The sequence below is a fragment of the Lycium ferocissimum genome, chromosome 5 (assembly GCF_029784015.1).
Source record: "Lycium ferocissimum isolate CSIRO_LF1 chromosome 5, AGI_CSIRO_Lferr_CH_V1, whole genome shotgun sequence".
NCBI classification, from domain to species: Eukaryota; Viridiplantae; Streptophyta; class Magnoliopsida; order Solanales; family Solanaceae; genus Lycium; species Lycium ferocissimum.
The window spans coordinates 25,055,547-25,081,719 of NC_081346.1; the positions used below are offsets into that span (position 1 = coordinate 25,055,547).

The window sequence follows — 26,173 nt, forward strand, 5'->3', positions numbered from 1 at the left end:
CACCTTAGGCCCCTTCAAGAATGATTTTTGTCACTTCTAGTCCCTAAAAATTGTAAAATGATCACATGCACACTCCATAGCTTGACTAGTCAAATTTGGCCAACCAAGGGTGGGTCCCACACCAAGCCACACGGCCAAACTTGGCCATTTCATGAAAATTACCAACTTTTCATAATTCACTTTTAACCCCAAATTTTCCTTAATATTCCATTCCGACGAAATCACAAGCAACTTATGCCTTGAAATAAAATCGAAGGTCAGAAATCTCAACCTCGCATCCCGGACTAGTCTTGTCCCTAACTTATCGCAGTTAACTCGGATTGTCCCGATGTACAAAATACGGGATATAACAACTTGCCATTAGTCTTCACGTTTTTGTCATGTGTCTCAAAATTATCATAATTTATTATTTTTCTATTTGAAAGTAATTTTATTTTTATTCATGAAGGAGTAATGTTTTAATTATAATTTGATAAAGCTTATTGATTATTTTCTTTTAGGGAGGTAAATTGCATAGTATATATGATAGTAGCGTGCTTTAGAAATTGTGATTCTTTTATTGTTTGAAAATTAAGGGGTTAAAAATGGTTTGTATCTCATAATAACTTTCAAATCATTGCAATTATTTATACTTGTAAAATCATGTTAGAAGTTTTGCTTTCTACGAGTTTCTTTAATCATGTTATTAATTTTTTTTAAAACTATTTATATATATTTTAATTTTTGTGTCATTATACTATTTCACTATATTATAAATTAAAAATTTAAAGATCCATGGGACTTACGCCTCACCCCTTACTAAGTAAAACGCCTCGCCTCACGCCCCCGCCTTTTAAAACACTGGTCATTAGTTATTTATGCGGCTTCATATGTGTAAGTTTGGTTTGTGTCGGATTCTCCACATATTCGATTTCTGTTGTTCTCCATTCGCGCGATGTTAAATGGGCAATTTGCACGATTGCCCTTCGTTGGGGGTGGTCTTTAAATTTTGCCTCTCAAATTGCTAGTCTTTAATTTTTGTCCTTCGCCTAAAATACCTCGAGGTTCTGGGTTCGAACCCTGTCTTAGTCATAAAAATAAAATAATAATTTCGTTGGGGCAGATTTTTTGCAAGGCCTTGCCTTGCGAAATTATTTATTTTTTTGACTAAGCGGGGGTTCGAACCCAGAATCTCGGGTTATTTTCGGCCACCTTTTTAAGCGAAGGGCAAAAATTAAAGACCTGTAATTTGAGGGGAAAAAATTAAAGGCCACCCCAAAAGAAGGACAATCTGCACAAAAAAAATGACTAAATCTATTGGGCAATTTGCAGGATTGCCCTTCGCTGCGGGTGGTCTTTAATTTTTGCCCTTCGCTAAAAGCCCCTTCGTTTCTGGTTCGAATCCCGACTCAGTCAAAAATTAATTTTTTTTTTTTTTTTACAAGGCATAAGTTGGAATTCGCAGGGCAAAAGGCATAAGTTGAGTTTCAAACTCTGTCTTAAGGCAAAAAAAAATATTTTACTGGAATTTTGCAAACCTCTACCTTAAGGCCTTATTTTGGGTAACAGTTTACCTCAAGCAAACTTCTGCCCTGCGAATCCTAACTTATGTCTTGCGATTTTTTTTTTTTTTTTTACTGAGCCTGGGTTGAAACCCAGGACCTCTGGGTGTTAAGCGAAGGACAAATATTAAAGACCACCGATTTGAGGGGCAAAGATTAAAGACAATCCGCAACCAAAAAAAAAAAGAGAATCTATTTGGACAATTTGACATGCCTCAAGATGTTTGACATTATTTTATTATTCATTTTATTTATACCCCTTTATTTATTGTGATTAATGGTACATTTGAAGTTTCTTTAAAATATCTAGTAAATGAGAAGGTTTTCTTAATAAAAATGACCAACAATATTTTACTCTTTTTATTCCACTTTGTTCCCAATTTTTTGTGTCACGATTACTTCAAGTTGTCAATCGAAAAAGATCTTCACATATTGGAGACCGTCCTTTGCTACATAACAGACACAGGTCCATGGGCATTGAAGGCAAGTTGGCCCTGGTCTTGGACTAGCCTTGTTTGGTTGATGTTTTAAATTGTGTACTTCTAAAGCCCTCTGTTGATTTTCATTTTTAATTCTTTCGGATCTATATTGTAGAACCAAGATGAGGGGTTAATAATCTTCCTCAAGAAAAGTATTAAGCGGTCGTCAGTTTAATTGTCATATTTGGTTCTCACTTGGTTTCAACAATTTGTTGCCAACATATGAGTACTTCTTGTTTGTTAAGAACTTTTATTTTTATTTTCTTTAGGAAGTACCGGGGCGGGGGGCGGTGGCAGTAGCGGTAAGGGATGGAAATTTCCTTTCAATACCCTTTTCCTGATTCGACATGACAAAGCTATCATATGTAAAATCATATTCAGCTTAAGTTAACATATGAAAGCGAAGGTACAATTTTCCTTTGACATATCAGATTTATAAGAAATTGAGACAACCTTTCATGCCCCCACAAAGCCAGAAACGAGCTCCAAATATCAAACTCAAGAGTCTTAGTATGAGAAAGAGAACATGTTTGTCTTATTGATTTTTTTTTTGACCTACATTACATCAGATTTGCTAACTTGCAGATCAGATAGGACATTACATAACATATATATCCCTAAAGAAAAACACAAACAAATAAGTAAGCAAAGGGGCTCATATAATTTATTGCCGTAGAACTCTGGACTTTATTCGCCTAGTTAGCTGTAGGAATTGGCAGCGTTCAACATACACCTCAGTTTGCTGCAGCAAAAATAAACGCCAGTAAGCAGTAAAAATGTTACTTAAACAGCAGTCACATATAAAATTAAGATTTGCTAACTGATATATATTGATAAGGTAAAGAATTTTTACTTTTGAATTATTGTGTATTTATGGACTGTTCTCTCTATTTATCTTTAAAGTTAAGTGACAGTGTTAAAATTCTTTTACACTATAGAAGTTTAAATTAGAGTCGAGAAATTAATATATTGATTTTCATATTACTGACCAGCACAAGTGTGTGTGTTGCATGAGAGGGAAAGGCAGAGATGCGGAGAGTGTTGCAGAAGCACTCATGGTCCACTGATTGGAGTGCAGAACAGCAATCCGCACTGGGGCTTGGGTTGGTTGTCCCTGGCACCACAAACGGCGCGCAAACATTCAGGTTGTTAAGTGATGCTGAGCATGTTGTCTGCCCCTGACATTCAATCACTCCGCTTTGAAGCGCAATTGCTAGCATCACAAGGGAAACAATGGAGTACTTCATGATGGCCAAGTTATATTCCTTCTTTAAATAACTGGTTGGTTGCAAAGGAATTAATTGTATTAGCTGAGTTACTGTATCTTGTTCCATTAAGCCTAGGCTTCTATTTATAGTAGTTATTCAACGGAGAGTGAAACGAAAAGTAAGACCATTCTGCATGAACAACCTAATACAGAATTTTGATGCACAGATTTTTTGTGTTTAATCAGCTCATCCACATGTAAATGTAATGTGTTTAACTTCATTATATACATTGACAATAAATAACTAGACTAAATATTACTGTCCAAATGTCAAATTCTTTTGTCAAAAAAAATCTGTTGTAATTACAAAGTTCTTACTAAAGGCTATTTGGTTATGTATCAAGCTGGTATTTGGCCCTTGTAAAACTTGGATAGAGAAAACAATTATTTCTTGTTCTTCTTACTATAAATATTTTTATGTCAAACTTGATAATTTCTCATTCCCACCACAATTATCCAAATAAAATGTTCCTTCAAGCAATGAAACTATTATCAAGGAAATTCCTAAGCTAAACAATGTAAAATCATGTCTAGATAAATCACGCTATTAATTGTTTATATTCAAGGCAACCACTACTCAATCCTTATAAACTCTATTTGATTTAAGCATCAGTTAATATGCTTCTCTAAGGACCCCAGTGCTACAACTCCTCAAATGATAATGAAAAATACGATCATAGTGAATGCATCTCAGCTTACACTATTCATTAGCCTAATAGGGTATATTAATTGATTTTAATAACGTATTAGACTTAGTATTAGGTATTTGAGCTTATGGCTAAACAGTTGGGATAAATGTAAGGTATAAAAATATCCAAAAATCCAAAGTTTCTATCTGAAATCTGAAATTTTTGAAAGTTAAATCGAGATTCAAATCCATAATCAGCAAAATTCAAATAAAATTTTCAAAAGTACATATTTCCATATATCATATCTTTTCATGAGTTTTTCTACTTTAAATATTAATATATTCAAATAATTTATTTTAGTCACAATAATTGAATCATCATCAAGTGATATTGATAAAAAAAAAGAAGAATAACAACTGTGGAGGAATATTTAAAGAAAAAAGCGTGAGAGTCTTTTTAAAATTTTAAAATAATATTTTTATTTTGTAGCATATAGATACTAAATAGTATCTTAATTAATAGATAATTGATTTTATATATGTTTATTTGGAATTAATTACATTCTAATGATTTTGAAAGAAAGAGAAAGTAAAAATGGATATGCAGTTTAATGTTAAATATTTAAAAGATGAACTAACCTTTGAATCAACAAAAATTAAATACTATTGCTATTTTAGGAATGTCAAAAAAGGTTTATTTTTCAAGTGTAATTAATAACCTTGTTTAAAATTTTGAATGCAAAGTTAATTATAATTTATCAATAGCACTGGTAATAATAAACTAGAAGCAATTTTGATAAAAGTAGTCATTAATCATTATTCTTCGTTTTTATAATCTTTTTTATAGTTTAATTTATATTTTGTGAAATATTAACTTAACATTAGTCATTTTTTATTTTTGATAAAAAAGTTACATTAATTTGTAAGATACCTATCTAGGGCTTTTATTGTTCCTTAATGAAGCTAGCTATATGAGATTAACATTCATCATTTTTAGGATTTTTTTTTAAAACAAAATTCTATAAGACTTTAAGTACTTTTTAAAAAAAAAATTATGTATTTATTGATATAGAAATAAGCGCAAAGTGCATATCCCGATACTAGTTATAATGTCTTAGATAGTAATAGATTGCTTATGCATAACACGGTATATCTAAGACATTATGAGGCAGTATCTGACTAAAGTCTACCAAAAGTAATTCTTATCTGCTTTAACAAAAGAGATAGGTACACAAATACAACTTTTTTAAATGGTAATTAAAAAGATTATAACTACTTTCAAAAAATTACATAAATACAACTTATTCAAAATTTTAACTTTTTTTTTTTTTTAGCAATAGTATTTAATTTTAGGAGTTACTATCATTAATGCATATCCATTTTTTACTTTCTCTTTCTTTCAAAATCATTAGAATGTAATTTTCCAAATAAACATAACAAAATCTTGTTATTCTTCTTTTTTTAATTTCACTTGATGATGATTCAATTATTTGACTAAAATAAATTATTTGAATATATTTATTAAGAAAACATATGGTATAAGAAATTTACATGAAAATTTGAACACCTAATTTGTCGTGTTTTTCATTTTTAGTTGAAATATTTCTTTTAGGTTTAATTAAATATTTTAATTTTTGTTTCATTTTTAGTAAGTACTTTTAAGTACAAAAATGTTAGGATAAGTTTTGTTTTAAAAAATAAAGAAAGTTTACAAAAAATATGTTTTCTCTAAATCAGATTTAATAAATAAGCTAGTGATTTTAGTATTTTTTTTAGTTACATTTTATTTTAGTCTAGTTATTTATTTATGTTATTCTAAAAAATAGTTAGCTAGTACTTTTATTTTTATATTTCTATTCTAATAATTAAAGATAAACAAAAAAAAAAGATTTTCTTAAAATAATTACCTCAACCTAAAATAAGCTAACTAATCCTACTACCTTCACCCGAAACCAATCCAATAAACTCACGTCTCTCCCTCATTATCCTCCAATCCCCTTTTTTCATGCAACACACACACCCTGACACCCACGACACAGCACAGGGGTCTGCACACTACAGACGTGACCAAAATATTCCAAAAAAAAAAAAAAAAAGTTACAAAACTACTTTTAGCGCAGTAAACGTCCTAAAGAATTTTTTTTTTTTTGTGTGTAGCACACAAAAAAAAAAAATTGGTAAACTTTTTTTTTTTTTTTTGCAACACTTAGTGTGTCATACTTTGACCAACGATTAGTCGTGTGTCAAGATTCCGAAACATCAATGTTTTTATATAGGCCAAATACATCAAGGATACGTAACGTTTATTCATTTTAGGGGTTGCCGTAAGTTTTTTCCATACTTTGACCAATGATTAGTCGTGTGTCAAGACTCAAACGTCAATATTTATATAGAACACGATATTTTTTTCTCGCATACAATAATATAGGCTCAAAACATCAAGGATACGTAAACATTCGGATCGTCATTTTAGGGGTTGAAAAGGTGCCCGAAGTAAGTTTTGTTTGAAAACTTTAGGTTTGAGTGTTCTATATACATAGACGTCCATTTTTATTTGAAGACTTGTTGTCATTAGCTTAAAATTTTTTATTTTTAGGTTTTAGATTTAAGTGTGTTATTTTTTAATGCGTAATTTTATTTCGAATATACGTATTTTTTTGCGCTCAGACGTCCGATTTAAGCGATTTCTTTTTGACACATATTCGAAATAAAGTTACGCATTAAAAAATAACATACTTAAGAAACACTTAGTGTTTTTTTCCATAAAAAGATCGCAACATCTTATTTTAATAAATCCTTTTTTTTGCAACACTTAGAGTTCTCTTTTTCATACTTTGACTAACGATTAGTCATGTATCAAGACTTAGAACCTAATTTTTTTTCTGCGTACAATAATGTAAGCTCAGTACATCAAGGATACATAAGCTTTCGGATCGTCATTTTAGGGGTTTAAAAGGTGCCCGAAGTAAGTTTAATTTGGAAACTTTAGGTTTAAGTGTTTTATTTTTTAAGATTTTGATTTAAGCGTATTATTTTTTAATCAAGATATAACTTTATTTTGAATATAAATCTAATTCAATTTGATAAAAAAGTATTTAAAAAATATAGGGAGAAAAGCTAGTTGTAAAGTGGTCAAACTTTAGACGGTCATAACTTTACGCTCGGACATCCGATTTACGCGATTTTTTTTTATTTTGGGTATTTTTCGGAGATCTATGCGGACAAACCGCCCGATTTTTAAAAAAAATACCTTTTATCCCATTCAATTTCAACTTTCCCCCAAATTGGCGTGAAATTTTCAGTTTTATTTACTTATAATATAATGATACGCAATACATTTCAATGTAAAAATCCCGGGATAATGTAGTTGTGAATGTCAATTTCACTTCTGTGGTTTCAATTTTTGAAAATAAAGCTAACTAATTTTCTCGACATATAAAGTTTTTTCAAACAAAATTTACTTTGGGCACCTTTTCAACCCCCTAAAATGACGATCCGAACGTCTACGTATCCTTGATGTATTGAGCCTACATTATTGTACGCAAAAAAAAATATCAGGTTCTATATAAAATATTAACGTTTCGGAGTCTTGACACACGACTAATTGTTGGTCAAAATATAAAAAAACACACTAAGTGTTGCAAAAAAAAAAAAAAAAGTTTACCAAATTTTTTTTTTTAGTGCTCGCTATAGCGCAGTATTTTACTGCGCTATACAAAAAAAAAAAAATCTTTAGCGCAGTAAAATACTGCGCTAAAGCAGTTAACGGCTCCGTCTCCATGAACTGCTTTAGCGCAGTATTTTACTGCGCTAAAGGTAGTTTTGTAACTTTTTTTTTTTGTTGGGGTATTTTGGTTCACTTGATTTTTTATTGAATCATTTTGGTTCCGGACTTTAAATCCACACACCTACACACATATAGAAGGACAGCAAAAAAAAAAAACAGAGAAGCAACAGTAAAAAAAAAAAAAAAAATCCCTATAGTAATTTTGGAGTTTTGAAAGGGTTTCGTTGGAGTTCGAGGTTTTCGTTCGCGGTCTCGAGTTCGTGGACCTGAAAGTTAGCTATTTCTAGCTTTGGAAATTAATAGATTGTACGTTTGTTGTCCGTCGTTAATAAAAAAAATTGAAGGTTTGTTCCCGTTGTTACTTTTCTACTCAATATTTTATATGAATCGGTTTTATTGGAGAATATATCCTTAAGAAGGGTTTAAACAATTTATTGTTATCAAATACTTGTCAAAGTTGTTTTAATCGCTGAATTCGTTAAATTGTTCAAGTAAATATGGGTCCATGATTTTCATTTTCCCAGAATGCATGTCGGCATATTTGAAGACTTTTACGTGTATTAGTTGGTATCCCTTCATCTTTAGTTCGTGTTTATTATTTTCATATGTTCAAATGCGTACAGTATCTCACGTCATTGTTTAGCTATGGAGTTAGTAAGTTTATTAATAGTATTAAATAGTCCAAAATGCTTAGTTTAAATTTAATATGTTTGTTTATTAGCATACAACATCAGTGGGTACTCGTTTGTTATATGGCAGTTGAGTTCATGCTTTAAATATATTTTTTTATTCTCTAAGGTAAATGTTGCTCCTTGTCACGTGATTAAATTCAACTTTTGTGGCTCTGTAATATGTTTTGAGATACTACATATTTAAATGGAAGCCAACATTTTGCTCTTATAAGGTCCATTTTCTCATGTTCAGTTTGTTTAGCTTATTTTGTTACTTTGATGAATATTACTTTGGTTAGTTTATGGCTATCCCATGTTAGCATGCTTTTATTGAGTTATTCCTTGCTGTAATATTATATGATCTCTCACGTTGAGTTGTGAGGATGAAAACTTTTGTCAAATTGCTTAAATAGTTATTTTAGCTTAGGGAAAATACATAAATACTCCCTCAACGTATACTCGGATTAATTATGACGCACCCAACCTTTGCGGGCGACCTATTACCCCCCTGGCCTTATTTTTTCTATATTTTTGTACCCTTTTTTGGCTGACGTGGCACAAAAATAATTAGATGCCCAGTTGCACAATATAGAGTGTTGCACACTCTCCGCCACATCGGCGCCACGTCAGTGCCACATAGGCGCCACGTCACTAAACCCTTCTTCTTCATTCCACCCCAACGCTCATTTTCCCCACCCATCTTCTTCTTCTTCATTCCACCCCACCCCTCATTTTCCCCACCCATCATCATCTTCTTCTTCTTCTTCATTCCACCCCACCCCTCATTTTCCCCACCCATCTTCTTCTTCTTCATTCCACCCCACCCCTCATTTTCCCCACCCACCCCTAACCCCACCGCCACCCCCATTCTTCTTCATTTTTGCTAATGTTACTTTTATTTATTCTTGCACAATTTTTTACTTTCTTTTTCTTTGTGCAACTCCTCTTCACTTTCATTCTTTTTCTTCACTTCCGGAACTCCATTTTTGTCGACTCAATCCTACATTTTCCTCCAATGATAGAAAAATTAGAGGAAAATGTTGTTGGGTTCCCAATTGTGAATCGAAATTTTTTGAATCTAAAATGGAGCAAATTTAATTCTTAAATCGAAATGGGTAGTCGAAAATGTTGTTGGGTTACCAATTTTGAATCTAAAATTTTTGTATGTTGGTGATTTGTTAGTCAAAATTGGTTTGCAAGTAAAATCTGATGGGAAAGCTGCTGTGAATTTGATGAAATTGAAGCTTTTTAAGCAGTACTATGTCGTGGTTTATGCATTGGTTGAACTGATAGGGAACATTAAAGTGCATCTCTTGTAGATTATTTTTACTTTGAAGTTTTTGTTTAATTTCTCTGTTGTCAATGTTGTCTCTGTATTTGTATAACGCATGTCATATGATTTCTTGGACTAGCACTATGTCTGGAAAATAACAATTGCTCTGTGAATTAAAGTAGGGGGTTAGTGGTGAAGAAGATAAAATTAATGGAGGGTTTAATGAAGAAGAAGAAGAAGAAGAAGAAGAAGAAGAAGGAGGAGGGTTTAGTGATGTGGCGCCGATGTGGCACTGACGTGGCGCCGATGTGGCGGAGAGTGTGCAACACTCTCCACTGTGCAACTGGGCATCAAATTTTTTTGTGCCACGTCAGCCGAAAAAGGGTACAAAAATATAGAAAAATAAGGCCTGGGGGGTAATAGGTCGCCCGCAAAGGTTGGGTGCGTCATAATTAATCCGAGTATACGTTGGGGGGGTATTTATGTATTTTTCCTTTAGCTTACTTTGTTAGATCATATGTTCTCAGTTATGTTCGAAATTACTTGTTAAGGTGATTTGGTGCTAACCTTTATTCATTGTAGGGGTGGCAAATGGGTCATTTGGGCTGAAGTTGGGCTAATCAAGATGGGCTGAATAGATAGATGGGTTAATGCCCAACCCTGCCCAAAGAGTATTTGGGCGATAATAATGGGCCAAGATGCCAATGGGCTAAATAATGGGCCGTAACTCAACCTGCCCAAGTTGACTCAATTCTTTACAATATTCATAACTTTTAAACAAATCAAAAATCAATATTTTTTAACAACAAATTATAAATTTATTTTTCAAGCTATATTCAAATTTTGACACAATGCATCCTCAATATTTCATACACAAAATTTTGACCGATTTTTTTAAGCATTGAGCAAAAAAATTTAAATTTAAAATAAAATTAAAAAATTAATTTAAAAAAAATTAAAAAAAATGAAAAATGAAGATTCTTATATTTTGTAGTGTTATGTTTTGTAAATAAGGAAAAGTATCGTTATGTTTTATAATAAAGAATCTTAAATCAGTAGTTCATGTCATTTTCTCAATAATGAATAAGTCAATTTGGGCTAAAGTAATGGACTGCTTTGGGCTACCTTGGACAAATGGGTTAAGTTGAGCTAGCCCAAACTTAGCCCATCATAATTGTACATGTCCAAACTCTGGGCGGGTCAATTGGGCCTGAGCCAAAATTGCCACCAATAATTCATTGTAAAGTTCTGGTTTTGGCATCTCTTGGATTTAATATCAAATTTTATTATTCTTTAACTGTAAATTACATCTTGTTCTAGCTTGAGTGCGGTTACTAGGTGGAAAATATAAGTCACAACTTTAAGCGAATTAATTAGGCAAGCGTAGTTAAGAATTAAGGCAAGTATGATTTTATCCAAGATTAGTTTAAGCCTAATATTAGGCAATAAAAGCGACCGTGCTAGAACCACGGGACTCGAGAAATGCCTAATACCTTCTCCCCGGTCAACAGAATTCCTTACCTAGATTTTTGTTTTCGCAGACCAAAAATAAAGAGTCATTTCCTTTTGATTAGGGATTCAATAAACTGACTTGGAACACCAAAACTCAATTCCAAGTGGCGACTTCGAATAAATAAAATAATCCCTTTTCAAAACGTTACTTTAGTTGGAGAAAACCCTTTTTTAAAATAATTTAATTTATTTATTTCGTGGAAAAAAGGGGCGTGACAAAAATATACCTTAGAAAGTATATGATATATTCAAATTGGTATGTTAAACTGAAAAGATGATAACAAAATATTTGTGAATATAATAGTAGAAATTAGTATATTTAAGTTTGTATATTACATAGAGTACATAATATAATAATATTATTTGTGTATATAGTATATAATATTACGATATACCTAATATATGAATACATTACTCTATGTGCCAACCAATTGTACTCTACAATAACATATAAAGTATACAATATACAATATATAGATAGCATAATATAATTACTTATGGATTACCACTAAAATAGGATCTTAATTAATAATTGACACCCCATCCCATTAAACCTGGCTTCCTTTCTGCCATCACATATTTACTATTCAATTTTTTTCTCTCTCTTCCATGAAATAGAAAAATTAACTCAATTAAATTTATATTTGTATATATTTAATATAATAAACAATATATGCCTAATATATACATATATATATATATATATATATATATATATATATATATATATATATATATATATATAATACTTTTTGTTTAATATACATAAGAAATTATTTTAAATATAGTATATACTAGTTAATATACATAAAAAATAATATGATATATAGTATATAATAGTGAAATATACGTATATATAAGTACAAGAATATATATACTTGTTCAAGGAATTGTATAATATATATCATATAAACAGTAGTATACCATTTTATGGATTAATGCTAGCTGAGTATATTGGGATGTTTAGAAAAGTAATTAATGTGTTTTGATATGTATTTAATTTGGTTATCACTAATATAGGAAATTCCTTATTATTAGCCTTTTCTTCACAGCAACATTTTTTTATTTATGGTATAAAATTATACATATACCCTAAATATAGTGTATATATTGTAGATTATGTAATTTAGTTAATAGTTGTAGATTATGAAATATTTTACTTATTTACTTGTATTTATATAACTTCCCCATATTTATATGGAATTACACTCAGTGTCAATTGGGGTACCAATGCTACCAAATTTAGCCCATATTTGAGTTTCTTGCCCACAATAGCCCATCTTCAGTTTAAACAAAAATTGCTTTTCAAAAAATGACTCATTCCCCTCTTCCTCCTCCTCTCTCTCCACTGCCTCCTTCTTTTTCGTTTTTTTTTTCTAATTTTTTAATTCTTTTTTCAAATTTTTTTAATTTTTTTTTTGGAGTTCGCTACTGCCTCCTTTTTTTTTAATTTTAATTTTAATTTTTTTATTATTATTTTTTAATTTTTTTTTGGAGTTCGCCACTGCCTCCTTTTCTTTCTTTTTTTTTTTAATTTTTATTTTAATTTTTTTATTATTATTATTTTTTTTTTTTTGTTTTTTAGTTTTTTTTTTAATTTCCCATCTCCCTCTGTCACGCCGGATCTTTAATTTTTTTTTTTTTTAAATTTTGTTTTAATTTTTTTTTTATTTCCCCTCTGCCTCTGTCACGCCGGATCTTTGATGTTTGAATAGTTGGTTCTAGTGTTGGTGTTGGAGTTCACCGGAGAACGAAACTCCGGCGATGACTGTATATGGGTGTGTATGAGTGTATGTCGGTGTACATGGGTGTATACGCTGGAGAACGGAACTCCAGCGATGACTATATATGGGTGTATATGAGTGTATATGGGTGTATAATATTGTATATGGGTATATATATATGGGTTATAATATTGTATAATATTGTATATGGGTATATTATATTGTATAATATTGTATATGAGTGTATATGGATATATGAGTTATAATATTGTATAATATTGTATATGGGTGTATAATATTGTATATGAATGTATATGGGTGTATAATATTGTATACGGGTGTATATGGATATGGAGTTATAATATTGTATATGGGTGTATAATATTTGTATATAGGTGTATATGAATGTATATGGGTATATGGATTATAATTTTTGTATAATATTGTATATGAATGCATAATATTGTATATGAGTATATGGATTATAATGTTGTATAATATTGTATATGGGTGTATATGGGTATATGAATTATAATACTCTATTAAAATAAAAAATAAAATAAAAAATGAGGCAGTGGCGAACTCCAACAAAAAAAATTAAAAAATTAAAAAGCGAAAAAGAAGGAGGCAGTGGAGAGAGAGGGGAGAAGAGGGCAGTTTTGGGTTAAAGTTTTGCAATGTAAGTTTTAAGCTATTTTTTTACAATGTAAGTGATCCCATTGTATATTTATGAAATTTCCCCTTAATTTTTCCACCCATATTCAAAACATATTCAGACTGCTGCAGCAATTTGCATGACGGTCAACCACTTTTCATAATACTCCCTGTCTTGGTGAGTTTTCTAACTACATTGTTTCATGTTGAAATTCAAGCTCATATATCCACAAGCTTTTACTGGGATCAGCTCCATTCATATTCATTTATTTATATAACTAGTGTCAGGAAGCCCGTGCCGAACCCGGGCCCAAAATCACAGTAATAAAGTAATCATTAAGTTTCAATTTATATGTGCCACAGTTTAAATTTTGAGAGTCAAACAGTTTAATTTTGATAGTGAATTCGGGCATAGAATCTTTAAGTCTTTGAAATTTTACATAATTAAAAACTATGTAAAAAATACTATAAATTTCAATACTTGACTATTCAAAATATTTAAAAGATGTATGAAAAAATAATGATTTTTCTTAATTAAAAATTTTCTTTTCCTTTCAAGAAATGCATGTGGGAAATGATATTTCTTTTCTTTTTTATTTATCTAATATATTTTCTAAATTTGCATTATAATAATATTATAACTATGATATAGCCCCAAATACATTAGCATTTGCTAAATTTAAATAATTAAATCATGTCTCGGTGCAACGACGTATATATCTAATAATTTTGTTTCTTCTCATTTTTATTTTCTTTAAGGATCGATTTTGAAATTTATTTTAAAATTTATTTTCTATTGGATAATTGTGTTACATCATTAAACCTTTATATATTCAAAATAATTTTTTAAAAATAAAATTTAGATCAAGAGAATTTTAATGGCAATTTTAGAATTACTAAGAAAATATGGTCGATGCTCTGCCAGTACCAAATGAGTTCTCCAAAATTATTATTATTACCATTTTAGATTATCTTTGTGCATAGTTATTTCTGTTAGATGATATCATCATCATGCACAACTTTTCAAGTATTTTTAAAGGGCTCAGATTATATGTACCATATTGGATGTGGCAACCCAAGTAAAAAGAAATAATGTAGGGGAAAAAATAAGACATAGAAAAAAATCATGTTACATACCTCACCTCCAAAAAGTTAGTCTAAGGGGCCATGTATTACCAAAAAGGATTTGAAAATATCTTGATTTATTGAAAACATACTTTGGTATATAAAGTAATAAATAACAAATATAAGGACAAATATTTAAAGTAGCAAATTCTTTTTAGTTTGCAAGCTAACTAAATGGTTACAATGTAACTAAGTACTACAAAACTCTTTAGATTGTCTTTGGTATATAGTAGTAATAATTTGAATGGGAATCTGAACTCCTTGAATAAAAAGGTTTGATGTTGCGGTCCTATTTCTAGCATCATCAGAGAAGGTCTATGGTTCTATGGAGCCGATCGACTCCTCCGCGTTACTAATTGTTTCTATTTCTCCAAGTTTTATTTTAATATCAATGGTTTAGATCAAATTAAATAAAGCAAGATCTTAACATGGATAGGATAATGAAAACTTCCAGAATTAACTAATTAAAGGTAGATCTTAACTCTGGTGAAGGAGTTTGACTTTTTATTCTGACTAAAGTATTGTCATGCGGATCTGTATTTATTAATCTAAGACTAGATGAAGTGCGTGCTTGCGTTATTAAGACTGGAACAGCTTAACTGTAATCCAAAAGTTGTACATCTATGGTGAGCTGAGTCACCAATTCAGTTACCAAGACACGATGCTTCCCAAAATCTTGGATAGCAGTAAAAACTTTCATACTCCCTCCGCCCAATTTTACTTGTCTTTTATATTAAAAATAGTTATCAATTTTTACTTATTCAGTTTAGATAATCAAGAATTTACCATTTCATACCTATTTTATCCTTATTATTAAATTATTGATTGACAAGTTCAAAGAATTCTTATTGGTTGCATAATTTTTAAAGTAAGTTTTATTGATTTTAATCATTAGATTACTTAACAATAATTAGGGGTGACATAGTAAAATTGTCACTCTATTTTTGACTTTTTAATAGGCGTGTCAAGTCAATACATGACAAGTAAAAGTGGACGGAGTGAGTACATATATTTAAGGGTGCTGCTATTTGGCACAACCCAAAATGACACAACTTGGCACAACCCTATTAAAAAGTCTTAATTACCCTTAATGAAGATTTTGGCTCCAATAAGTGGTATTTCCCTCCAAATTTCTTTCCTTCCATGCAAAACAATTATTACACATAACATGCTTAAGCTTTTCATTCTTCCAATACCTAGAACCCATAAATTTATCTCCCTCTAATATTTTTATATAATTTATACATACATATCATGGACCTAGAAAGCTTCTTTGGTAGGCTTTTTAGCTGACATTTATTTTTGTTTGTTGTTTTAAGACTCTTTTGTTTTACGTTTCTCTTTGTTTGGTTTCTAATAAAATATCCACTATGTCTACTTAGTGGTTTGTTTAAAAAAAAACAAATTATACATACACCTACTTTAGTTATTTGGTCAACCTATATATAGGGTCTATCAATACAAACTACAAGTTAATGTACCCTATAAATATCGTTTAAACAATATTAAAAAAAGTCCTAAATTACATACAAAAATTGTCTAGTTTTTTAACGAAATTGCATTTATTTTATATAAAAAATGATTGAATTGAATTAAAATTTAGTAAAAATATTTACTCAATCCTATATAATATTTAGCTAAATTGTGTAATTTAACATTTCAATCACAGTCAATCATAGTGTTGATTGCTTGATTCATACAGTTTTTGTCATTTTTTTTTAAATTGATTGAATTAAATTAAAACTTGCTAATTGTTCCTCAATTATATCTAATACTTATCTAAATTCTTGCTAGAATAAATCTTTAATTCAAAGTCAACAATAGTGTGACTACTTGTTAAACCCGCTATTTAAAAAAAAAAAATTGATTGAAGTAAATCGAAATTTGTTAATTGTTATTCAATTCTATCTAATACTTAGCTAAATTGAGATAATTCAATGTTTCCATTAAAGTAAACTCGGTGTTGACTAATTGTCACGTTCACTATTTTTTTATTTTCTTAAATTAATTTAATTAAATCAGCACTTACAAAATATTTATTCGATTCAATCCTATCTAATGCTCAACAAATTGAGATAATTCAATGTTTTAATTGAAGCCAATCACAATGTCAACTACTTGTTACATTCATTATTTATTTTTTAAAAGTTGATTGAATTAATTAAAAGCCGATAACTATTACTCAATCATATCTAATACTTAGCTAATTTGAGATAATTTAATATTTCAATTAGAATCAACCATAGTGTTGACTGCTTGTTACATCCTTTTAAAAAAAATGATGGAATTAAATCAAAACTTGCTAATTGGTACTCAAATTTATCCAACTTTCAGAAAAACTAAGATAATTCAACATTTCAATTAAAGTCAATCATAGTGTTTGACTACTTGTTATATCCACTTATTTTATTAAAAAAAATGATTGAATTGAATCAAACACTTGGGCAAGCTTTACTTAATAATGGTGATGCTTAGCTAAATTGAGAAAATTCAACTTCAATCAAAGTCAACTATAGTGTTGACTACTTGTTACGTCTCTTTGTATCGTTTTAGTTTTATCGAATGTCTACGAAGAGACACCACTTGTTACATCGTCTATTTAAAAAAAAAAAAAAGGAATTAAATCAAAACTTGCTAATTGTTATTCAATCCTATCTAATGCTCAACTAAACTGAGATAATTTAATATTGCAATTAAAATCAACCATAGTATTGACTACTTGTTACATCCATATTTTTAAAAAAATAATTGACTTAAATCAAAACTTGTTAATTGTTACTCAATCATATCTAATACTTTCCTAAATTGAGATAATTAAATATTCCAATCAAAGTCAACCATTATCATAGTGTTAACTTTCGTAACATCCACTATTTTTGTTTAAATTGAATGAATTAGATATGAACTTGCTAATTGTCACTCATTCTATTTAATAATTAACTAATTGAGATAATTCATATTTCAATTAAAGTCAACGATAGTATTTACTACTTGTTACATCTACTTTTTTTTTTAATTGATTGAATTAAATCAAAAGTTGCTAATTGTTACTCAATCCTATACTTAGCTAAATTGAAGCAATTCAATGTTTCAATTAAAGTCAACCATAGTGTTAACTAATTGTTACATCCACTATTTTATTGATTGAATTAGATCTAAACTTACTAATTGCTACTCAATTCTATCGAACTTAGTTAAATGAGATAATTTTTATGTTTTAATTAAAGTTAATCATAGTGTTGACGACTTGTTACATTCATTGTTTTTTTAGAGTGATTAAATTAGATCAAACCTTGTCAATTGTTACTCAATTTTATTTAATACTTGACTAATTGAGATAATTCAATTTTTCAATTAAAGTCAACCATAAATTGACTACTTGTTGCGTCTACTTTTTTATTAAAAAAAAATTGATTGAATTAAACCAAGAGTTGTTAATTGTTACTCAATCCTATATAATGCTTAGCTAAATTGAAGCAATTCAATATTTCAATTAAAATCAGCGTAGTGTTGACTACTTGCTACATCTACATTTTTTGTTTAAATTGATTAAATTAGATCTAAACTTGGTCATTGTTACTCAATTCTATTTTATACTTATCTAATTGAGATAATTCAATGTTCCAATTAAAGTCAACTATAGTATTGACTATTTGTTACATCTACTTTTTTAAAAAAAATTGATTGAATTAAATTAGAAGTTGCAAATTGTTATTCAATCCTATTTAATACTTAGCTAAATTGAAGGGAATTCAATGTTTCAATGAAAGTAGACCATAGTATTAACGTTTGTTACATCCTTTATTTTTGTTTAAATTGATTGATTTAGATCTAAACTTGTTAATTGCTACTCAGTTCTATTTAATACTTAACTAATTGAGATAATTCTATGTTTCAATTAAAGTCCGCCATAGTATTGACTACTTGCTAAATCTACTTTTAAAAAAATGATTGAATTAAATCAAAAGTTGCTAATTGTTATTCAATCTTATATAATACTTAGCTAAATTGAAGCAATTCAATATTTCAATTAAAGTTAATCATAATATTGACTACTTGTTACATCCACTATTTTATTGATTGAATTAGATATAAACTTACTAATTGCTACCCAATTCTATCTAATACCAGCCTAAATTAAGATAATTCATTGTTTCAATTAAAGTCAACCGTAGTGTTGACTACTTTTTACATCCACTCTTTTAAAAAAAATTGATTGAATTAGATCTAAAGTTGCTCATTGTTACTTTTTTCCATTTAATACATAACTAATCGAGATAATTCAATGTTTGATTAAAGACAACCATAGATCGACTACTAATTACATTTTCTTTTTTCTTTTAAAATTGATAGAATTAAATCAAAAGTCGCTAATTGTTACTCAATCTTATTTAATACTTAGGTGAATTGAAGCAATTCAATGTTCCAATCAAAGTCAATCATAGTGTTGAGTACTTGTTACATCCACTGTTTTATTGATTAAATTAGATCAAAATTTACTAATTGCTACTTAATTATATCCAATACTTAGCTAAGTTGAGATAATTTAAGGTTTCAATTAAAGTCAATCATAATTTTGACAAACTCTTATATCCACTTTTTTTTTTAAAAAAAAAATTGATGAAATTGAATCAATAGTTATCAACTCGTTTTACGTAATCTTGTATAATACTTAGCTAAATTGAATCAATCCTATATTTCAATTAAAGTCAACCATAGTGTTGAACACTTGTTAAGTCCATTTTTTTTTAAGTCATTGAATTAAATCAAAACTTGCTAATTATTACTCAATTATAGCTAATCTTAGCTAAATTGCGATAATTTAATGTTTCGATTAAAGTCAACTTTGTATAAAGAATGGCTACGCCCCAGGCATCCGTGTAGAGAGAGAAGAGAACGTTAGGTTTTAGATTAAATTATGTTCTAGTTGATTCATTTTTCGTTCCAACCATAGTGTTGACTACTTGTTACATACATTTTTTTTTAAAATTGACAAAATTAAATCAAATAGCAATTTTCTTTTTTTACTCAATCCTAATCTAATCTTAGTTAATTTGCACTAATTCAATTTTGAATCGACCCATAAAACAAAACAGGCAAAAACATCAATTTACACAAAAAAAAAAAAAAAAAAAAACACAAAGAATTTTAATCAGAATAAAAAAAAAAAACGAAATCTATACCCTTCTATTATATTGAAAACCATCAGTCTTATTAGCCAAATTTACATAAAGTTAGTGAAGCATCGATCACGCCACGATTATTATAAGAAGGAAAAAAAAATTCCTTAGCCATTGGATTGAGCTTGAATTTTTTCAACATGTCAACAATATGTTGCATATGATAATTATCGATTTATCCAATGAAGATATTTTTGGAGTACGTATTTTAAAAAAAAAAAAATAGGCATGTAAATATGTACTTTTTTTTTTTTTTTTTGATTCCTCTTACTTTTTATTACTATAATTATACCATCCATAAGAAATATGGAAAATAAAAAACTACTCCTTTATGCGGGCTTCAACAGTTTATTGTTTTAATTTGCTTCACAATGAAGCAATACAATAGGTAAATGGATGTACTTGGAATAGGTGTATTGCACGTTTTTTCTTGTTGAATGTTATTGGGAAGAAAAAGTAATTATGGTCTTGAAGAAAGAGTAAAATTTGAATTATTTTACTTTTATTCTCTAACTTTTAGGGAGAAGGTATCAATGGAATAGAAAAAAGAGTAATTTAGTGGACACCCTCAAATGTCATGTGGAATTACATTAATACCCCTAAAAAGATGGAATTGTGCCAAGTTGTGCCATCTGTGGTTGTGCCAAATATATTTACCCTATATTTAATTTTTGAACGCATACTGTATAATAAAACCTTCGTTTAGCACTAGGCGCGGGATTCAATCTTAACATTAAATTCATTCTTGCAGTATTAATGAATTATAGATTTCTAGTTTCTAGAGAGAAAAAACGCTAAGGATAAAAAGAAGGAAAAAGTAAACAGAAAATCCTAGTTTGAAATGGCTAATCCAATGCCTTGAATTAAGAAATTAAATTAGGTAAAGTTGATAAAAACATAAAGATTGAATGAAGGAACACAATCTTTTGATTAAACAAGATGATAAGTGTATCTTTGTCAATTTGTTTCCTTTTGCTAGTGTTCTTGTTATGCGCTTTGGATCCATTATCTGTAGATACACTAATCATACATCTTTTGTGGTGATATAGGATAACGGTGCTTTAATTAATAGTATGTCTTTATTAAGTAGGAGTAATTTAAAGTTAAAAAAGAGAGGTCATTCAACTTAAATAATTTGAACATGATTCCTGAAATTAGCCAAAACTACTGTAAAGAAACTTCACTGCATTCATGTCATTCTGTTTAATACTTACCGTTTTCACAGAGATTGAAATAGCTAAAGATTCATGTGAGCTTAATATATCAAGTTGTTAAGTAAAGAGAAACGAGTGAAGAAAAAGATGAACAAGACAGAGAATGGGAATATAAAAGCAAAAAAAAAAAACAAATATTAAGAAAATTTAGATTCTTGGGTAGATGGAGCTGTCCAATATGACTTCACTGCAAACAGAAGCTTTTCCCTCTCCAATGGCCCATCTTCATGATCCACAATCTGGCTATCCCAGTTCAGCCCATCTGCTATCCTTTTTACTTTGATCAATGTATCTACATCATCTCTGATTATTACACTTCCTTCTGGCCTTAATATTCTATCCATTTCAAGTAATATATCCTCCATTTCACATCTGTAATAAGACACACACTCATAATTCATCATCCCTTTGTGGTAAAACATTATATATGTAGATCAATTTAAAAGCCACAAAAATTACCTGTCTTTATAGAGAGTAAATACAGAGTCAGCATGAATAAGATCATATGTCCTTGGGTAAGTTGACATGGCCTCACACCTATAACAAGTTCACGGTAAATAAAAAATATACTGATGTATAAAATTGAATAAAGCATAGTGAGATGGACCGGTATGGACAGTGAAAATTCATATATATGGCCGACCCTACTTGCTTGGGATTGAGGGGTAATAGTAGGTTTTGTATAGTGAAATTACCAGCTCTGATATGTTCCAATTAATCCTCGTTCATAAATAACACCAAGCGTGTTGATTTTGGTCTCAGCAGGAACTATATTCATGACCCAAGCAGGATCATCAATCAAATTGGCAGCAAAACCACCCAAGTAGGCATTCATATCCAATAAATTCCGGTATCTCCCTGGTTGGCCAAGTTGATTATTCACTGTCTTGTAGTACGAAACTCTTCGTTTCCATAGTTGTGAATCCTTTTTGAAAGTGTCCACCGTGACCCCATTTACAGTTCCCCTGCTAATCCTTGGTGGTATCGCGTGTAATCTTTTAGGCCATTTTTCCAACTGTCCACCAGCTACCTTTTCTTCACTTGAAACTTCAGGCAGGGAAGTTAAACAAGTTTCAATCTCTGTGTACCTAAATACATCAATAAGACGACTCCTCAGAATAAAATTATAGCCTGTAACATAGTATAACTGTGACAACTATGATTGGAAGAGGGACAAACCAGGCTCTATCAGGATCTTGGGCAGGGCACAAAGGTGGATTTTTTGACTGCTTTCGCAATTCTTTGCAGCGTAAATGATTGTATGGCTTCTGCCATATTGCAATGTCATCTTTCTCAACAATCTTTTTCCAGCAAAGACTCCTAGCCACTTGCTCAATTTTAGTTTGTTCAGTATTTAGGTCTTCTTTGGTCCTATCCCAGCCTTTCCAGTATTTCCTCCAGTGGATTGGTGGACCGGACAGGATCCAATATCCACCGGGCCTCAGGATTCTGTCAACTTCGATTAAGTACGTACCATCTGATCCACCAAACAGCAATTAGTACAATATAATCGCGATGTCATTACAATTTGAAAAGAATTACAGAATTACGCACCATATTCGCCCCAAGGAATGAGGCAGCGAGAGCAATGTGCCATGTCGAAAGCTCTAGATGGATAAGGAAGTCTCTTGGAGGCAATAACACCAATCAGAGCAGGAACTCCACGCTCGAGAGCAAATTGAACCTGCCCTTCGTGTGTATCTCTAGGTGCAAATGACATGGCAAGGATATTCCTTGACAAAAGATAAGCTCCCCAACTAGCCACCTGTTTTGATTGTAACAGCTTCTTAAGTAATTCATGGTAATATAAGATTAGCTCCAAATAATAATGTACAAAGTCTTGATTGGTGGTAGTTTAAATAAGACCATAGAAGACCCAAATTGAGGAACAAAAGTATTTTTTCCTACATAGAAATATGGTTCACACAATACTGCCAAATGTCTGGTGGATAGTATAAAGCGTCACTGTAGAATTAGGAAGAGACATCATGCATGCAATGCCACTATGCCAGGTCTACAAGAGAAATTATGCATGGGAGAGTTTAGTTCAGGAAAAAGGCGTTTTGGTTTGTTTTTTGATCCAAAAAAGCTGTCTGGGTCCTGTTTTTTAAGCATATCCATTCGCCATACCAATCCAACCAAGAGATGAAGATCACTTTCCTCATTTGCTCTTATTTGATTACAGAGTTCAAATGTGTACACATCAATTTAACAAAAAAAATAAAGTTCTTTGTGGACTTCCTGACGACTTCTAAGGAGAAAAAGAAAACTTTCCCTGACTTCTAGAATGTGCAAATTAGCTTTCATTATCAAAAAATCAATAAATGAAAACTAATCAAGATATAAGTCAAGATTCGTGGAGCGAAAATAACGGGGAAGAAAACACCCACAAAAGGAAAAAGAGTAAATGAAAAGAAAGAATCTAAAAGAAAAATAAGCAAGTGTTTTGCGTGATGCAGTCAAATTATGCCCTGTTTGGAAGAACGAAATCGACTGATAACAGGAAATTATACATTGAAGATAAAGAAAGTAAAATTACCCCACAGCCTGTATCAATGGCGGTCCTAATCGAACCATCTTTTAAATTAATCAACTCCCCAATATCATCAATATACGCATCAGCACCATTAGGAAACATAGTACCACCACCAGGAAATCTGAACCGGTCACCTTCGTATCGAATCCAGTTCTGAACAGCTTTCTCCACCGTCAATTCTTTATGTGGCACATTAGCATACCACACAAGATCCCTACTCAATGGCCACTTAAACGGGTTCTTGTAACCATATGGTGCCGGTATACGACATTTCAAGAATTCACTCTTTTCAGGACAATGTCTTTCTCTGTATATCAACCTGTCCCTGTTGAACTTTAATGACCTTTGATGGTCTTCACAGGGAGTATACTCACTATACTTCACGTCACACGGCGGGTAGATTTTAACGGTGTCATCTGGCCCCACAGCTCCGTTATCGCCCGCAGCGTGGTGAGTACTGAAATCCAATTGTGAAGATGAAACATGGGAAGTAGTGTTTTGAGAAGTGAAGCAATTAGTGGTTTTAGATGAAGATGAGGTGATTTTTGAGGTAGTCAAGATGGTGCTGTGTTGCAAGTAACCAGCGTAGTAACAAGCACAACAAAGGAAAGTGATGGCAGCTAAAGAATAATAAAGATTGAGTTTTTTCCAAGAAGAAAAAGGGTGTGTATGGGGTTTGGAGGTTGGAGTATAGTATGGGGTTTGATTAGAACCTGCCATGGCAGAGAGCAAATATGGTCCTTTGATTTGAAGGATATGATAAATTTTTGCTGGATGGTACGTTTAAAGGAGTTAGTGACAAGAGAAGGACGTTGGGAGTGGAGTGCGGGGGTAGGTTGTGGGGGGGGGGGGTGTAAAGAGTTGGGAAGTGTTAAAACTCCAAGTTGGACGTGTGAACCGGAGTGTTACTCCTAAACTGTGTTTTATATATACTACTATACATGTGAATATGTGATATGTCAATATGTTTGTGTAAATGAGTTAACTATTTCATTTTTTTGGCTACTTTTTAAAGGATTTAAATTGTATTTAATCACAATGTAATCTTTTTTACAACAACCTTACTTGAACAAGATCTGTTCTATAGGCTCGTATCACTTTGTTCTTGAGTTCTAAGGAGATATGGAAAACAAAAAATCTTTTCTACACAATGTGTATTTTAATCGTACGTACTAGGTCATTTGTATTGATCTCTAAACTAGTCACGAAAATTAGTCTTATGATGTCGCAAGACCTCATCTTAATGTGTGTAAAAGTTAAACTCTTTTGAAATATAAATATTGGTGGTTCTCTCATTAAGCGGGAGCTAATTAATTGAATTAGCAGTAGCGTTAGAATTAAGGGGATATTTAAGTTTATGGGGACCGATGTTGACTTGTGCGTCCAGTAGATGCATGGTTAAGGTAAACTGAGATACCAGTTAGGCTTTACCTTTTAAATGAATATCCTAGTCAGGCTATACATTGGTGATTGGTCCCCTTATGCTACAAAAAATCTCATAGGAGTCGTCAGCAGCTTAGAAATGTGAACATGAAAAACTTAGGTGGCAAATAAGAAGTCATTTTATTTGTCTATGTACAGTGCTGAAATTCTTATCAACACCTTACATTAATTAATTGATAATTCTTGTGGGTGACTTGTATTCAAAATCTTAATTTCGAAGTAGAGGCCAGAGCACTTGATCTTCAATTATATCCGACTTGCGTTATTATTTGTCAGTGGTCTCAAACAAGTAAGCTTTTTCTTTCGGCTATTTATTGAAATAATGTTTTTAGCAATTATGCTGGAGGAATTGGAACAGCAAAAGGGGTGAATTACAAGGGGACTTATGTTAGGTTTGCTTCTTTGATCTTTTCTTTTGGGTTGGTATGGAAAATAATATAAGGGAGCACTATAGTCTTCTATAAGTTACATTTCTTAAATCTGATCGGAGAAATTTTTCATTTTGATTGCATCTTCTTGTGCTAGCAAATTTTCATTTTGTTGTTGATGATCTTCATTTTCCAAACTGTTTGCACATTTGTTTGCCCCTCTCTCTCTCTCTCTAGATGTAGATTCATAATAATATTAGCTTTGTTGGTTACTGGCCGGGATGTATGTCTGATCAATAATAGCCCTAAGATGATGACATTATATGTCATCTTCTTTGATGAGCTTCGTAACGAACATGAAGTATGTTTCAACTTTTAACTCTGTATATCCCTTTCTTTATCTTATCTGATTATCCCAATATCGATTTTCCTTTATCATCTTTCTAAATTCCTCTAAAAGTAGCTTTTTCATTTTGGGTCTTTACACTATCATTAGAATTCAATTTAATCTTTCCTGGATAAAGACGAGATCAAGCGATTAGCAATTAACTTAGGTTAGATATAGAGGTTTGACGGGGAAATACTTCAACAATTTCCTAGCATAATCTCTAATATTTTTTGCATATAAATTAAGTATGTAGACAAATTATTTCCCACGAACTTAGAGGCACTTACATGACGTAGGACTATTAAGATGAAGTGAAGTTGTTAAAAAGAAATGAAGTAATGCAATATGTATTTACTTTCCTTTTTAACAAAATTAGTGGCAGG

At 30.7% G+C, this 26,173-nt stretch overlaps 1 protein-coding gene across 1 annotated transcript; it reads right to left on the reverse strand.

Annotated features, from left to right (window-relative positions):
- Window positions 1-21,011: 21,011 nt before the first annotated feature.
- Window positions 21,012-24,402, reverse strand: LOC132056587 (probable methyltransferase PMT16). The gene is made up of 6 exons (XM_059448862.1): window positions 23,595-24,402; window positions 22,610-22,820; window positions 22,235-22,532; window positions 21,751-22,143; window positions 21,515-21,592; window positions 21,012-21,427 (listed from the first exon to the last, which is right to left on the reverse strand). Exons 1-6 carry the CDS (start codon window positions 24,309-24,311, stop codon window positions 21,193-21,195), a joined length of 1,932 nt encoding a protein of 643 aa, XP_059304845.1. The 5' UTR covers window positions 24,312-24,402; the 3' UTR covers window positions 21,012-21,192.
- Between the last annotated feature and the right edge of the window lie 1,771 nt (window positions 24,403-26,173).

Excerpts from the sequence above, each read along its gene's own strand:
- LOC132056587 (XM_059448862.1), bottom strand. The coding sequence starts at position 24,311 with ATGGCAGGTTCTAATCAAACCCCATACTATACTCCAACCTCCAAACCC. Across the intron at positions 22,144-22,234 it reads CAAGATCCTGATAGAGCCTG|GTACACAGAGATTGAAACTT; the intron begins GTTTGTCCCTCT and ends TGATGTATTTAG. Across the intron at positions 21,428-21,514 it reads TTTACTCTCTATAAAGACAG|ATGTGAAATGGAGGATATAT; the intron begins GTAATTTTTGTG and ends GTCTTATTACAG.